Raw genomic sequence first — 15,303 nt, forward strand, 5'->3', positions numbered from 1 at the left:
AAGGAAATTCTAAAAGTTACTCGACTCAGACAGTTACCCACCAATTCCAATTCGAACCAAACAATCCGATATGTTTTCAAAACACTTTGGAATAATGCTTGTTATATAGCTTTCAATAGGTTCACACCCAAGTCACATCCCCATTAATAAAGGAAACAACTATCACATACATGTTTTTTTTGTAGTACAAAGGTATATGGAAACCTTGCATTAATTTTGGAACAAATTTAATCACAGACGTAGCACTACATCATATTTATATCTCACACCAACTACATAGAAATACAAAAGAAAGGACATCCTTTTTCGACGCCAACCCACTTTCCTTATTTACTCACTAATTACTTTGACCCAACAAAAATCGTGGTTTCTCTCTCTAAAAATCTTTATCTCTCCCTAAAAAGAATTATTAAAGCAAATCCCAAATATGTGGATGCAAAAGACCCAAACCTATGCCCACCTTGCTGATATCACACGCAACGACTCGGTGCTCATCCCACCACCTCGGACTTGGCTCTATTTTCAAACTTTGGGACCCCACTTTCTCTCTCTAGAAAAAGTTGGATGAGAGAGATGGAGGCCAGCTAGCTTGCATTCTTTAGACCATCGTGATATCATCCATCACTAAGGGTAGGTTTGTTGAGATTAGGAGGAGGTGGGCCCACGCGCTCCTTGGTTCATTTTCAAGGCCACTTTGCTTGTTCACACTTTCTCTTTCTAGACTATAGAACCAAAAATGAAAAAAAAGAATGTGGAATATGTGATTTGATCTCAAATATAATACATACAAGGAGAGAGAAAGGGCCTTCTAGAAGTTCTCTTTGTGGAAGTCGAAGCGCGTGGTGGTTTTGCGCGAGAATTCTAGAGAGAGGTGGCGTAGCTCTCCTGTCAAGGCCGGAGCACCACAGTAGAATACACCTGTGCATTGAGAGAAAAGACAAAGTCAGTCAGAATAAAGCATTAGAGAGAGAGAGGGAAAATAGTTTAGAATAAATCAATCGAGAGAAAAAATGGTGGGGGTTAGACCGAAAAAATGGGAAAAAGGTTAGTGCGATTAAAGCCTTAGAGAGAGAAAATGAACAAAGTTAAAATAGGTGAAAAGGCAAGTAAGTATTCATGAATCGGGGACGGGGAGATGGACAAGGTTTGGTGAGTTTTGAAAAAATGAAGTTGGTTTTGAGTCGTTCAAAGACGGGTACGAAAAGAGTGTATTCATGTTAGCCAACCTAGAGAGAGAAAGAGGAGAGAGAAACTAAAGGGCCCACCTCAAGCAAAGAGGGCTAGAGAGAGGAGTGCAATCAACCGATGGATTATGAGGCGTGGGGTTCAGAGACGGATCGAGAGAAAATATTAGAAATAGGATTTAATCTCATCATGAATTTTTTTTTTTCTAATTAATTGGGGTGACCATATAAACTATGATAAGTCACTCTACTTTATCAAATTTCATACCTTCACTGAAATAAGAGAGAAACCCATAAAAAAGATCGAGAAAGACTCCAGCCATATATAGAAAAGGGTTTTCAAATGGCAAGGAGATGAGAGAGAGATGACACGTCCCATCATTAAAGATGGAGAGAGATGGAAAAAAAGAGAAAAAAAAGTAAGGCATGGCGAATCAACTCGGAGAGAGACGGACATTAGAGAGAGATTGAGAGAGAGTCGGATAGGAACCCTTAAGAGATAGAGAGAGAGAATGACAAAAGCGAGTCTCTTTTGGAAAGAAAGAAAAAAAAGATTGTGACGGTTCCTTTGAGAGAGAGGAAGTGGGAGAGGAGAGGGTTCCTTAAAGAAACAGTGGGGTACAATTATGAGGATCAGACGAGCTACCGGTTGCGATGTCGTATTGACTTGAAAAGCTTTCTAAAAAATATAAAATAAATAATAATAATATTTTAAAGGGTGCGGTTTTTATAAAGTTGCAACTTTAAAACAATCAATTAAGGCCTACCTCCAGATAAAAATATGTAATTTTGTTATAAATTTTTTTTTTAAGATTATCTTAAAAACTACTTTTATATCTAATTAAAAAATTTTAAACTAAAAAAGATTTATAAACATATAAAAATCTTAAAATTAGACTGTCTAGATAATTTAATGGTAAGATGCACTAATTTTTAGACTTAAAAACGTTTTTTTTTTTTAAATATTTATACATTTTTATGATCAATTAGAGGGTTTTTCAACACTAAAACAGCTTTTCCAATAGATTGTTGAAGTGCACGTGTGATTCTACAATTTAAGGTTGCAATTCTATATAAATTTTTCCCTAATTTAAAATATAAAATATATTAAAAAAATTCTAACACCAATCTAAACCAAATCGTTCGACCAACCAAACAGGTCAAATACTAGATCCAACTTGTTTTTTTTATTAATCGAGCACGATTCAGCAGTCCAACCTGTCCAAGTATTGTGGTTTGAGAAATTGGCAAAGAGAGAAAGTTATGATGAGACTCACCAACACGCTTCTCACGGTGATTGATGGCAATCCTCTTGAACTGGGCCCTCCAGTTTGGCCGAGCAAAGTGGGTCTTCACCCTGGTCCCTGAAACTATGTCCACCCCACTCTTGGCGTGGTGCAAGCTCTGCAACATGGCGATCAGAGCCGACCTGGCGTCCCCCTCCTCGTAGACGCTGGTGCAGTAGTTGTGGAACTCAATGACCCCATTCTGGTCCGCTTCTGCCACCTCGTTCATCACCCCCTTGAACCACTCGAACGAGCCCTGCTCCCTGGTGACCCAGTAAAAGTAGGCCCTCTGGGTCTTGAACTTCTTCTTCGTCGGGGTGGCAGTGGTCCGGAGGGCACCTCCTCTCTCTAGGTCCTTCTCCTCTCTCTCCTCCTCCTCGCTCGCCCTGATGTTGTTCATGATGTCTTTCACAATGCTCACGCAGGGGGTGGCGCCGATGCCCAGGCCAACCAGGAGGACCACGTCGTATTTCTTGTAATCCTGCGACGGGGCGCCGTAGGGGCCGTCGATCAGCACCCTTGGGAAGCTGTTTAGAGAGAGAATATGATGAAGTTATGTTAGAAGCCGTTCAGAGAGTTCTGTTACAAGCTGTTTAGTGAGAGGAAGCTCTGTTGGATTTTTGTTTCTCTCTCTCTCCATGCTTAGCACATGCGATGAAAAGTAAACTACATTCTTAATAGTGCTTCTCTCTCTAGAAGCCGCTTGAAGAGAGATGAGTTTTGCAAGATTTTTGTTTGTTGCTCTCTCTCTCTAGACAATGACACCTAGAGAGAAGATTTTTGTTTGCTACTCTCTCTCTAATCCATGACACCTCCCTCTCCCTCTCTACATGATTTATTACATGCAATGGACGTATTTCCGCACTCGAGAGTACACCCACAATATTTACCCAAAAAGAAAAAATGAGTACACACACACACAATAGCCTGCCTCTCTCTCTCTCTCTCTCTCTTCTATTATTAAGTGGACCTCTAAAACCCCCAAGAAAAATAAAGTTCTATTTACACTTAAATCAATTATAAATCCTAGTTTACTATCCAAAGAAAAATATAAAACTAAATACGAACCAGCAACAAACATATGAACACACTCTCTCTCTCTCTTCCATGGTTCTCTTTCTCTCTCTTCCATAGCTCTCTCTCTCTCTCTCTTCCATTATTTCCGGGCAGTGGACCTCTAAAACTCCTTAGAAAAGCAAAGCTATAATGCTAGTTAATTAAATCCGGATCCTAGTTCACCAACCCAAAGAGAAACTATTGTATTTAAATAGTGTGAGAGAATGGCTTTTTATAGAGCTTTCAAAAATAAATAAATAAATAATGGTTCCTTGTGGAATGACATTATTCTTTTCAGAAACAGAAACCCAAGTTTCTAAAAACCGTTGATAAAAAATTTCAGAAGGAAAATTTAATTAAATGTCACTTTGGACAATGAAAAATTCAACGGAAAAAATCCTTGAAGCAGCCTTAGACGACAGGAGGCCGAAATCTTGACCCAAAATGTCGGCTTGTTACCCGTTTTCCAGGTTGAATTTCGGTAAAATTTCGAAGGATATTAGCCGAAATTTTGACTTACATTAATGCAATGAGAAGAAATCAAAGCTCCAATCAATCTCATGAAGAAAGCATAATACCTTGGGTTGCCTTCCTCTTGCATGTAATCCGCTCTCAACAAACCACTTTTCCCACCAGTTGAAGGCTGGCATACCTATATATATCACAATTCGCAACATCAATAAAATTACAAGTTTTGGCTAAAAATAATTCATAATAGTGATAATTAATTTAGAATTCTAAGTCTCCATGCAATCGTTTTCTGTATATCCCCCACACACAGTATAATTAATTATTCATACATATTTAGAGATATTTAGCTGTTTGATTTCGATCAGATGACTGGATAGAAGACCATTGGCCTGACAAACAGCTGATATTCTTACCCTTTAGGTCGCCCCATAATTTATTCATGTGCAGTGACACGTAAAAATGTTTTGCATTTTAAATTTCAAAGCAATCATTTATAAATTAAACAATCCAAAAGATTAAGAAAACATTTAAATTTAAAAATGCATAAATTAGAACATTTACCTCTGAGAAAACAGCTTTGAGTTGGCCTGTCCAATCACCCAAGGTTCGGATATGAACACTGAGGTAATCGTCACCTGGTGCTGACGTGATTGAGAATGGGTGCCTGTTTAATACAAACCATTTGCCATTAAATTATAAGCTTAGATAAATATTTTTATAATATAATCAAATTGTTTAGTCTAGAGACAATAATCATTATTTGGATACTATCATTGGGGAGAATTATCAGGATATTACAGTGGCTGTCTTTTTTAGTCCCCTGTTTTTGTTGGGAATTTATAATATAATTGCTAGGACTTTAAAATGTTTTTTCTGTATTATGAAACAATTTTCTATTAATCTATGTAAACAAATATACAAATTATTTTTCTTTTCAATCATTCAAACATGAATAAAAATATATAGAATTAAAATTAAAATATCCAAAATCACTATCCAAAGCTTTAATTTTACATTTTAACTATCAATTCCTTCAAAATTGATTCCCTTTGTAATATTAACATTTTAAAGCTATTTTTAGGTAATATCATTTTCTTCTCAAATCCAAAGCAATAAAATTGGCTTTTAGACTCCATAATAATTGTGACTAAATTTACATTATAAAACGTCAAAATCTCGTACCATTCAAATGGCGAAACAGCTGCACAATTGACAAGCAAGTATTGCCCACTCCTGTACTTGAACCCTTGTGGCTTTGACATGTGTAGAGCCAACACATTTCCAGGATAAACAGCAACCTATAACCAAACCAACCGGATGAGTCCCTCGCCGGAATTTCGGTGAAACTTTCGTTTTTAAATAGAATATCCTGATAAAATTTCGGTTGATATTTCGTTTCTTTTTACCTTGAGGATTTTCACTGGCTGAGAGCTTGATCTGAAAGCCCGTACAAGCCTTTCACATGCGTACAACAAAACGGGGACCGCCAGGTACATCCACGTCTACATCCACCAAAAATTCGGGTAAATATTAGTCAATTTCGTCCCAGACAGAACTTAAATTTCGATTAAACCGCAACTTATGCTAGGACCGGTAACAACAGGCCGTACGGTCCAGCGACGCTCTGATGGCCCGGCCCGGTACGGTAAAATGAGGCCAGATGACATATTGTAGACCGTGGGGCGGGCACGGGCTGAGCCACCACAACCTGAGGGTAGGGCCAGCCGGGCCAAGGCCATGCACGTGCTGGCCTGGACCGGTCACAGGCCCTCTGTTTTTTTTTTTTTTACCCCTTCAGGTGTATTAAGCCTAACCTCCGCCTGGCCACAGCTTCTTCAGCCCAGTCAGGATCGGGACCTAGCTTGGGCCAGCCCTTTAGAGAAAATGACTGGGCAATAGCCGGGGGTGGCCCCGCCCATAACCAACTTTTTACCCACTTAAAGCGAGAGAGATAGGGAGCTTACTGTTTTCTTGTACCATTCCTTGCTCAAGTAGAGGTAGATACCATGGACAACGAAGAGGGTATAGACTATCACAAAGAGGTGGTGGGAGTACCAAAAGGCATTGAAACCGGTGAGCTTCTTGAGAGGCGTAGGGAGGTTAAGCCTGTTTCTCCTGAACCATGGAGTGGCCAACACAAATGCAATAGTCATGAAGACCACCATTATGACGCCCGTTACTCCCTCTACTCCCTTAACGAACCACCAATAGTTGGGCGGTTGAGTTTGTCCAAAGAATTGTTTCATGGGTTCGTACTCCTTAGGAGTAGCATGGAGCAGGCGTGGGAAATCACACGTCAAGTGAGCACCAGCGTGTAATCCTACTCCAACCACAATGCCAGCCGCAATTACCTGAGAATTTAGAGAGAGAGAGCGCCAAAATTAGAGAGAGAATCCTATAGAACGAGCTCAAATTACATGTGTTCTCTCTCTCTCTAAAAGGTCAACAAGTTAGAGAGAGAACCCAAAAGCTGAAATTAAAGAAACAAAATTGTAGAGAGAGAGAGAGAGAGGTGATACCTTGTGGAAGTTGATATTATCATCAAATGGGACCACAACACCGAGCTTGGTCCTGGCCCTCAGCCAAGTAATTGTATTTCGACAAACAGGAAACAAAATTATGGCCATGTTAAACTTGAGAGTCTCAGCTGCCCCCTTAGCAGTGCATACACAATACCCCATCACTTCATACACAGCCCTATGCTTATACTGAATGAATTTCCATGTGAAAAGCCCAGTCATTATACACATCCAGAGCATCAAAACCCACACCCTTTTCCAATTGTCCTCCAAAAAGTACTTCGCCCTTTGATACCCCCTCCTAATTGGGTTATTCTCCTTTGTGGGTTTCAGCTTTTGGCTTATCATTTGGCTAAGGTTATGGCTTTGTTGAACCCCCTTCACTGATTGGCTTGGCCCTTGCAACAGAAGCATCTCCAAGTTGTAAAGCTGCAGAGTAGAGAGAGAAAGAGAGATTCTAGAGTGAGAAAGAGTTGCCATATAGAGAGAGAAAGAGACATTCTTGAGTGAGAAAGAGTTGCCACATAGAGAGAGAAGAGAGAAGTAACATATAGAAACAGAGGAGCTAGAGTGAGAAAAGTTGGAACAATAGAGAGAGAGGAGCTAGAGAGAGAAACAATTGTGCGTATGATTAGTGTTTTTTTACCTCAATGTAACCAAGACTATCAGGGTCTAATTCCTCCATTATAAGGGCCGCGTACTCCTCGGCTCGTTCTTGGATCTTGGACAGCTTGTTTGCTGAGGCACTCATTGTGATAATCTGTGAAAAAGTACAAAAAAATTGGAGAAAACTTATTGGAATCTGAACCCTTCTCTCATAAACTCTGCATATTTTTCAGAGACTTTGAGAGAGAGAAATTAAGCAGAATTTTCAAAAACTGTTTTTAGAGAGAGAAAGAGATTGAACAAATCTTTTTTACCTCTTTGACCTCTTCTCCATTGATTCTGCCATCAGCATTCTTATCAACCCTGAATATTAATGCAAAAATCCCATCAAAATCTCAAGTCAATAAAAAAAATAAAAAACCCAATTTCATATGCATTGAGTTATAGGCTAGAGAGAGAGAGGACTTACATATCAAAGAAGGTTTGAAGCCTAGAATCAAAGCTTTGATCTGAGATCTGTTCCCAAAACTCTTGTAACTCAGTCTTTGAGATTGAATTGGAAGTTATATTCCTCCTCCTTGCTAGAGCCTCAAATAACTCACCAGCAAACTCCTTGGACTCTTTCATCCCTGTTAAAAAAATCAAGAACAAATTGAGAACTCATTAAAATTCTCAAAAAAAAAAAAAAAAAAGTCTGCACCATTTTCCATAATTAGAGCACAAAAAACCCCAACCCAATTAAAGATCTCGACCATAAACCAGAAACAAAGCACAAAAAATCCAAAAATCCAATTACAAATGGCCATCAGAAACCATGAAAATAACACAATAAAGAACCAAAAAATACTGAAAATTGAAGAAATTCAGAGTATATACCTATGCATTGTCCAAAGAGAGCTTTGGGTAACACTCCATTAACTGCAAGCTCATCAAACCTCTTCTCAACAGCAGGCCAACCAGATGCACCATCAGTTTTGCTGATGAACTTGAGCCCTTTCAATGCATGAGCAGCTGCCGATTTAGTCCGATCGAATCGACCGGGAGCAGGGCGCTTCGTGATAGAAGCGAGTCGCCTCAACTCCTGAGAGACCTGTTTTATCCTTGAAGAAGCGCTCCTGATAACCGATGAACCCAACGATGTTTTCTTCTCTAGAGTCCGAGCCAAGAGGGTCACTTCCGGGTCTTCGTTGTCTTGACCCGCCGGTTTCACGCTGTGAACCGCCACCGAGTCATCACGGACATCGAGTGTAATCTCGACATAGCCGTCGTCCGGGTTTTGCGTGGATGGCTCGGGAATATTGAATCGAGCGCTTCTTCGGCCGCCTCTCTTGTTTAGTGGGCCGCTTAATGGTCCGCTCAACGGTCCACTGAATCCGACTCGGTCGCTTCCCACGCTCTCTGAGTCCCAGTTTGACTCTGACTGGATATCTGGCCCCTTTCCAGTATCTGAACCCATGGCTTTTTCTGCAGAGGTTTGAGCTATCCCACTTTTTGCAAAATGGGGTTCTTTTTCTTCAATAGAAAGAGCTGAAATCCTTGTTTATGAGGCTCCGAAGCCTCAGGAAAAGATCTCACGAACTCTTTTTCAGGGAGATGAACACTCTAGATTCACACCTCAAATGGAGTAGTAGAGGTTAAAGGTGGGTTTTTGCAGTGGTGAAACTGTAGATCTTCGTCAGAAAGGTGAAAGAGTTGTGAGATAAAGCTCAGTTTCCTGCAAAAAGAAAAAATTGAAATTTTGGGGATATTCTTTTGGGATTTTAAGAAGGAAGAGGAATCCCCAAAAGACGAAAAGAACACAACAAACTCTGATATTCTGGTGAGCTTGTACTTGAATAATATCTGGTTTCTCCAAGTTGAAGAGAGTCTACAAATCTCTGCAAATTTGCAGAGAAAGCAAAAGAAAATCGCTCTAATCCTTCAGATTCATATGCAGAACAAGAAACCCAAGACCCAAATCCTCCAAATCTTTGAATGAGATAGAAAAAGAGAGAGAGAGAGGCGAATTTTCTAAGGGGGTTTGTTGATTCTCTATGGTGAAAGAAGGCCTGGTATTTAAACCCTTTAAGAGAGAGAAAGCTCTCTCTCGAAACTTTTGACAGTCAAACGACCAGTGCACCCAATGCGAAAGTCCTCTCCAGTAAGTAGGCCGAGTCGCGTGTACTTTAGCCGTGGGAACCCATTTTTGTTTAAAAAATAAACCTCTCTCATCATTGTTTATGAATAATTTCTCTCTCTCTCTCTCTAAAAACCAGTGGCGGTATATGCCTTAATCCAGTTTACGTGTGGGAAAGCCGTTCAAACAAAGTGAAACCGCCTCGAAGTTTCACCTCTTCCTCTCTCTCTTTTCCCTCGTCTCATTTTCTTTATTCTCGATATGGCGGCCAGAAATGGCTGCACCCGAGAAAAATACCGAAACTGCCCCTGAGGCCGGAGAAAAGACATTGACGTGTTCCTTAGCTTGTCTACCCTTTGCCGGAAAATTGCGTGAATTAGTATCTGTCTATTCCTTCTCCTTTTGAAAAACGTTAACACTAAGTAAAGAGTGAGAGGTTATTTTGATCCAAACACTTTTAACAGTAGGATTTCCTATTCCCGCGGGAGTGTGAAACTTAGAAGTTATAAATATTTATAAACTCAAAATCTAAATTTTTTTTTGAAAACAATCATCGTTATAATTAAATGGATTCAGGAACTTCAAATAAAAAAAGGTCTCCCAAATTGCTGGTTTGCACGAGTGAGTAAATGTATAGTATTCTCCGATGGAGCATAGTCTATACGCTCAAGTGTTTGTTTACTTATTTTTTTTGGTAAGGGATTATGTAACTTGATACTATTTATTTATCTTTCGTATGAAGAGGTCACAATTACTCATAATCATTATATCTCATATTAGATAGCTTAAAGTGTCATGAAGTTCGAAATTTTTTTTTGAATCTTGAGACTAGTTAATAACATTTATATAATCACCCGATTGAAATTTTGACAGATAAGGATGATTATAACTTTTTTTTTTTTTTTACCAAAAGTAAATTAATCTCTTTGTATGTTTTTATGTTTCTGAATTGGGAATTCATAATAAGAATATGCCCATTATGTTATTTTTAAGGGATTTTAGGATTATATGTTACGACACCTTTATTTTTATTACAAGGAAGTCACAATCGTTCCTAACCATTAGATGTCAAATTGGATGGCTTGAGGTGTATCATGAAGTTTAAAATTTATTTATTAAAACTTCAAAAATCTATTGAATGACGTACGTAGAAACACCCGATTTGAAATATGACCTACAATTAAAAATAAACAGTCTCAATGTATACTTTTTTTTGGCTTCCCATTATTGAAGTGGGAGTTCTAAAACTAATGTTCTTGTGATCTTTAAAAAATTAAAATTATAAAATGTACTTCTAAGGATTAAATTTTATTTGTTGGTATGGTAGTGGTGAGCCCACTGAATCATCTATCGGGTTGGGTCCTGGTCCGGCTGGACCAGGACCAAACCAAACCCGATTAGACCTATCCCCAAAATTAAAAAATATATACATTTAAATATATTTTTCATAAATTGGGAAATGTGGGACCTGGGCTCAGACCCGACTAGTGTTTGGGTCCAAGATTTGGACCCAGACCCAACCCACCAGATCCAATTTTTTGACCCACGCCCAGACCTGGGTCAGCCGTCGAGTCCAGGGTCGGGTGCGGGTCCATGGCCACCCCTATCGACAAATACTTCCTCTATTTATATAGGCGGTGATCTAGATGATAGACTTGCAAAAAAAAAAATTTATTCATTTTGAATGCTTGGAAGCACTACAAGTAGTATGAAAGTGACTCAAATTCTTACTTGAAATGGCATTAGAAATTCAATAAGCAAATTTCTACGATCTATGGAAAAATAAATAGAATAAGCAAGTTTCAATTTCATGTAATGAAACATTGTTTAATCAAAAGAAAACATTTTTCCAATTGTAATCTAATTTGTATTTGAAATAGTTAAATGTAAGGTTGTACTTGAAGGTAATGTTGATTTTGATTATTTTATGACTTTACATATAATAGAGCGTTTGACGTTTAGTGAACCATATTGCCTCGTTAATTGCTTACTATCACCTATAACCGCGTTAGGATTGTCCCCACGTTTGATGTTTAGCACAAAGAGATCTAGAAGATCCGTTCCTTAACACACTCCCAAATACCTCATTATTACCTATACTTCATTCTTCCTTTTGTTGGGCAATCACTTCATTACAAAATTGAAAATGGTTTGATAGGCCTACAGCCCTATCAAAATAATTAAAAACCTCACCTCATAACTCATAAAAAAAAAAAAATGTAATTCAAGTTTTTAAAATCTTTTAAATCTATCATCAGCTTGAACGTTATGTCTGTGAAAAAAAATTAGGATTTTAAGTTCTAAAAATAGTGTATATTGCAACAAATCATCAAGACTACCCATCCCTCCTAAAAATAAATGTTAACCGATCTACAAGATCTATAACATATTTTGAGTTTCAAATTTTACTACCAGTGTTGGAAATTGATTTTAGAGCTATCATGAAAATTTTCGACAATTAAAGTGCTTTTTAGATGAAGATTTGAGGTGAGGCTTTATTTTGTTTTTATAAAGCCTAGGCCTTATAAAACTTCATCCTTAAAAAATTAATACCTACAATCAATTTGGAGACCACTTCATTTGAAAATTGATACACAATCAATTTCTCCAAAAAAGTAGTTCTCACTATGCATTTCTTAAGTTTGTTTATTGTTTTAACATTCGTATAGCAAAACGAGATTACAAAAGATTTGGGCCCCCACCCCACTCTCTCTCTCTCTCTCTTTTTCTCTCCCTCTCTCCCTCTCTAAACTATATAAAATGGGAAAAGTTTAAATAAGAATGCAACCTTATAATGTAGAGCTACGAATGCACCTCAAAAATCGATCGAAAAAAGTAGTTTTCATGTCGAAAAACCCTTTGATTGATCATCTCGACATCGAGATGTATTACCATGAAAACTAAAAAGATTTTAAGTCTAAAAAAATAATGCATTTTACAACATATTATCTACACGGTCAATTTTCAAGATTTTTATATGTTTATAGATTTACTTGATTTGAACTATTTTTTAAATTTAAAATTTTATAATTAGATTTAAAAATAGATTTTAAGATAATCCCTAAAATATTATACATCAAAATTATATACCATTATAAAATTTAAAGGGGCACCTTACATCTACAGCTACAGATGCATCCGTATGCCAACTGTGCCCAAATAAAAATATATAAAGGTTGACACTTTCCTCTTTTTTTCTTTCTATTTTTTATAAGGCTCACACCTTAAAATGTAGAATTAAGGTGCACCCCAAAAATCCTTTGAAAACGGTTGTTTTGATGTTGGAAAAATATCTAATTGATATACGTATATGGAGAAAAGAAAAGATTTCAAAATCCTAAATTCTAAGTAACCCTCTATAGGAATGTTTTTAAAACACTCTTTTTTTTATAACCTCCTCAATGTATGTGTGTGTGTATTCAAGCTATATACTCGAACTGACCAACCTCAAATATTTATTCATGTTGTGTGGGTTCCTAAAGGCTAATGCAAGCAGATCAAAGAGAGACCATTTTAGATGGTCCAATCTGAGTATTACGAAGTCAAAAATTTATTTATTTTTTAACTATTTACTTATGGAGAATAATTTTATGCAATGGTTTTATAGTTATATAATGAAACAATTTTTAAAACTCATATTAAAGCTATTTATTTTACTATAATCTTTAAAAAAGTTTATATAAGGTTACAATCTTAAATGTAGAATTAAATATGCACCTCAAAAATCCATCGAAAAAGGTAGTTTTAATGTTGAAAAACCCTCTAATTGATCATCTCGACATTGAGATATATGAATATTAAAAAAAAAAAAAAGATTTTGAGTCTCGAAAATAGTGCATCTTGCAACACATTATCGACACCGTCTATTTTTCAAGTTTTTAATATATTTATAGATCTACTTGATTTTAACCATTTTTTGAAGTTTAAAATTTTTATAATTAGATATGAAAATAGATTTTGAGATAATCCTAACAATGTTTTGCACATGTTATGATAAAATTTGGAGGTGCGCTTTAATTGGATTGTTTAAGGTTGCAAAACTACACTCATCTTTAAAATATGCACCCTTTTCATTGTAATGAACTATCACCAAAAAAGGAAAAAATTTAAAGCATACTCTAGAAAGTGTTTTCTTAAAGTAATTAATATAGGTTAGTCTATTTTACTGAGATATTTAAATCTAGATCTTAAAATGATTCTTTTTTTTTTCAAGATTTTTAGATAATTTTATAATCATTAGATTAACAATATTAAAAAAAAAAAATTTGATTTTAAATTTAAAATTGTCTGGTCTTGAAATTCACGAAATATATGGTCTAGATGTATTAGAGGGGACTCATTTTGACTGTATCTATGACGCGAATTGAATTTTATTTCTTAGGATTGATTATTATGACGAATAGAATGCATGTGTAAAATTTAGGGTTATACAAATGCCATTAACATATTTTCAAGGAGTGTGATCATGAAATCACTCGTCTTTATTAATTAGTTTTAAGTGGATCTCAGATTTTCAGATCCGACGAATCCTTTTAAACATGTATTTTACCGAAGGGAGTAGGTGTACACTAGGCTCCTGAGAGAGTGCACACATGCTCATAGAACAAGAGCTTGGTGTATAATGTAAATTCAATGCCATTGCCATTGATACATATCAAGCCAAGTGGCTTTCTCAAATGACCAGAACATCCCCACAAATTATACAGCTGTGCCTTGGTCAATTTTGTACACACTACAAACACGGAGCATTGTGATGGTGAATGAGACATTTTTGTTTTGTCCATTTGAGCATCCATCCTCCAGCAAGATCACACCATATATTACTCCCTCAAAAAGATAATATTTAAGGGCAATTGCTCCATTTTAAATTTTGAGATCCACTTTAAAATTACCATATTACTATTTTTAAAGGAAAAAATTTTAAGGTTGCAACCTTATATTATAGAAGTAAGGTGCACCTCAAAAATCCAATTGAAAAAACTATTATGAGGTTGGAAGAACCTTCTAATTCATCGTCAGAAGCTCGCGATACGTGTAAGTAAAACAAAAATTTCAAGTCTTAAAAATAACCATCTTATAATAAGAAATTAGAACCATCTATTTTTACAATTTTCAGGATTTATAAATTTGCTCGATCTGCACGGTTTGAATTGGATTAGGTTTTACAATTAGTCTTGAACATGGATTTCCAAGCCATCATAAGTTTCTAACACTTTAACGAAATCTTCCGGCAAGATTTATAGATATATCTTTGGGGATTTATAAGCTCAACTTTGATGGTAGCTCATTGGGTAACCTGAATCTTACTGATTTTGGAGGGATTCTTCAGGATTGGATGGATAATGTGATTTTCTCCTATGCAGTGATCTTTGCCCTTCTCTTTGGCCTTCCTTCCCTTGTATAGAGGAATTTGGAGACTTCTTACATTATTGAAGATGATTCCCTCACTGTTGTGAAATGGTGCAAAGGGGATCAGAAACTTCTTTGGGAGTTGAAATTTTTGTTATTTCAGATTTTGGATTTCGCCTTCTGTCTCTTTTGTTCAAGTGTATAGGGAGGTTAATGTGCTAGCTGATTCTCTGGCCAAAAGAGGTTCTACTTTCTCTGAAGCTGTTATTTTGGATTCTGTAATCTCGTTCTAGATTAATAATATCTTTAACTTTCTCTAAAAAAAAAAACAAAAAAATATTTACACTTTATTTCTATCGTATATGGTGTGCATCTTATATAACCCCATCGATTTTCAAAACATAGATTCTGAATCTCGGAACACTTGGAGACCCGACCATCCAAAAATTTGCCCGGGTGAATCTTGAGATGTTATCTTTTTCAGGCATTAATAGAGTTTGGAGATTTTCTCTTTTTCTTTTTGCAGTTGTTGCTTAGTTCCGGAGGTTCGACTCCCATAATCTCGAGCCCTAAACTTCCCCTATATGCTCCCGCGGGACCACATAATCTTTTCTTTTTAAGTTTTAACAAAAAAAAAAAATTATTTCGGCCCGTATGAGCCTGGTATACGCGCTCATCAATAAATGTTTTCTATTATTTTGGGGAAAGGACAAAAC

The 15,303-nt window shown here is 36.7% G+C and overlaps 1 protein-coding gene across 1 annotated transcript; it reads right to left on the minus strand.

The window, feature by feature from the left end:
- Positions 1 to 737: 737 nt before the first annotated feature.
- On the minus strand, positions 738 to 9,250 carry LOC18434581 (respiratory burst oxidase homolog protein C). Its single transcript, XM_006844649.4, has 12 exons — positions 7,999 to 9,250; positions 7,592 to 7,751; positions 7,437 to 7,485; positions 7,163 to 7,276; positions 6,517 to 6,945; positions 5,962 to 6,348; positions 5,404 to 5,499; positions 5,180 to 5,295; positions 4,559 to 4,661; positions 4,105 to 4,178; positions 2,462 to 2,997; positions 738 to 918 (listed from the first exon to the last, which is right to left on the minus strand). The coding sequence occupies exons 1-12, from the start codon at positions 8,576 to 8,578 to the stop codon at positions 809 to 811; spliced, it is 2,754 nt and encodes a 917-aa protein (XP_006844712.1). The 5' UTR covers positions 8,579 to 9,250; the 3' UTR covers positions 738 to 808.
- Positions 9,251 to 15,303: the final 6,053 nt, after the last annotated feature.

Source organism: Amborella trichopoda, chromosome 6, assembly GCF_054954075.1.
Source record: "Amborella trichopoda isolate Santa Cruz 75 chromosome 6, AtrichopodaSantaCruz75HAP2 v2.0, whole genome shotgun sequence".
NCBI classification, from domain to species: domain Eukaryota; kingdom Viridiplantae; phylum Streptophyta; class Magnoliopsida; order Amborellales; family Amborellaceae; genus Amborella; species Amborella trichopoda.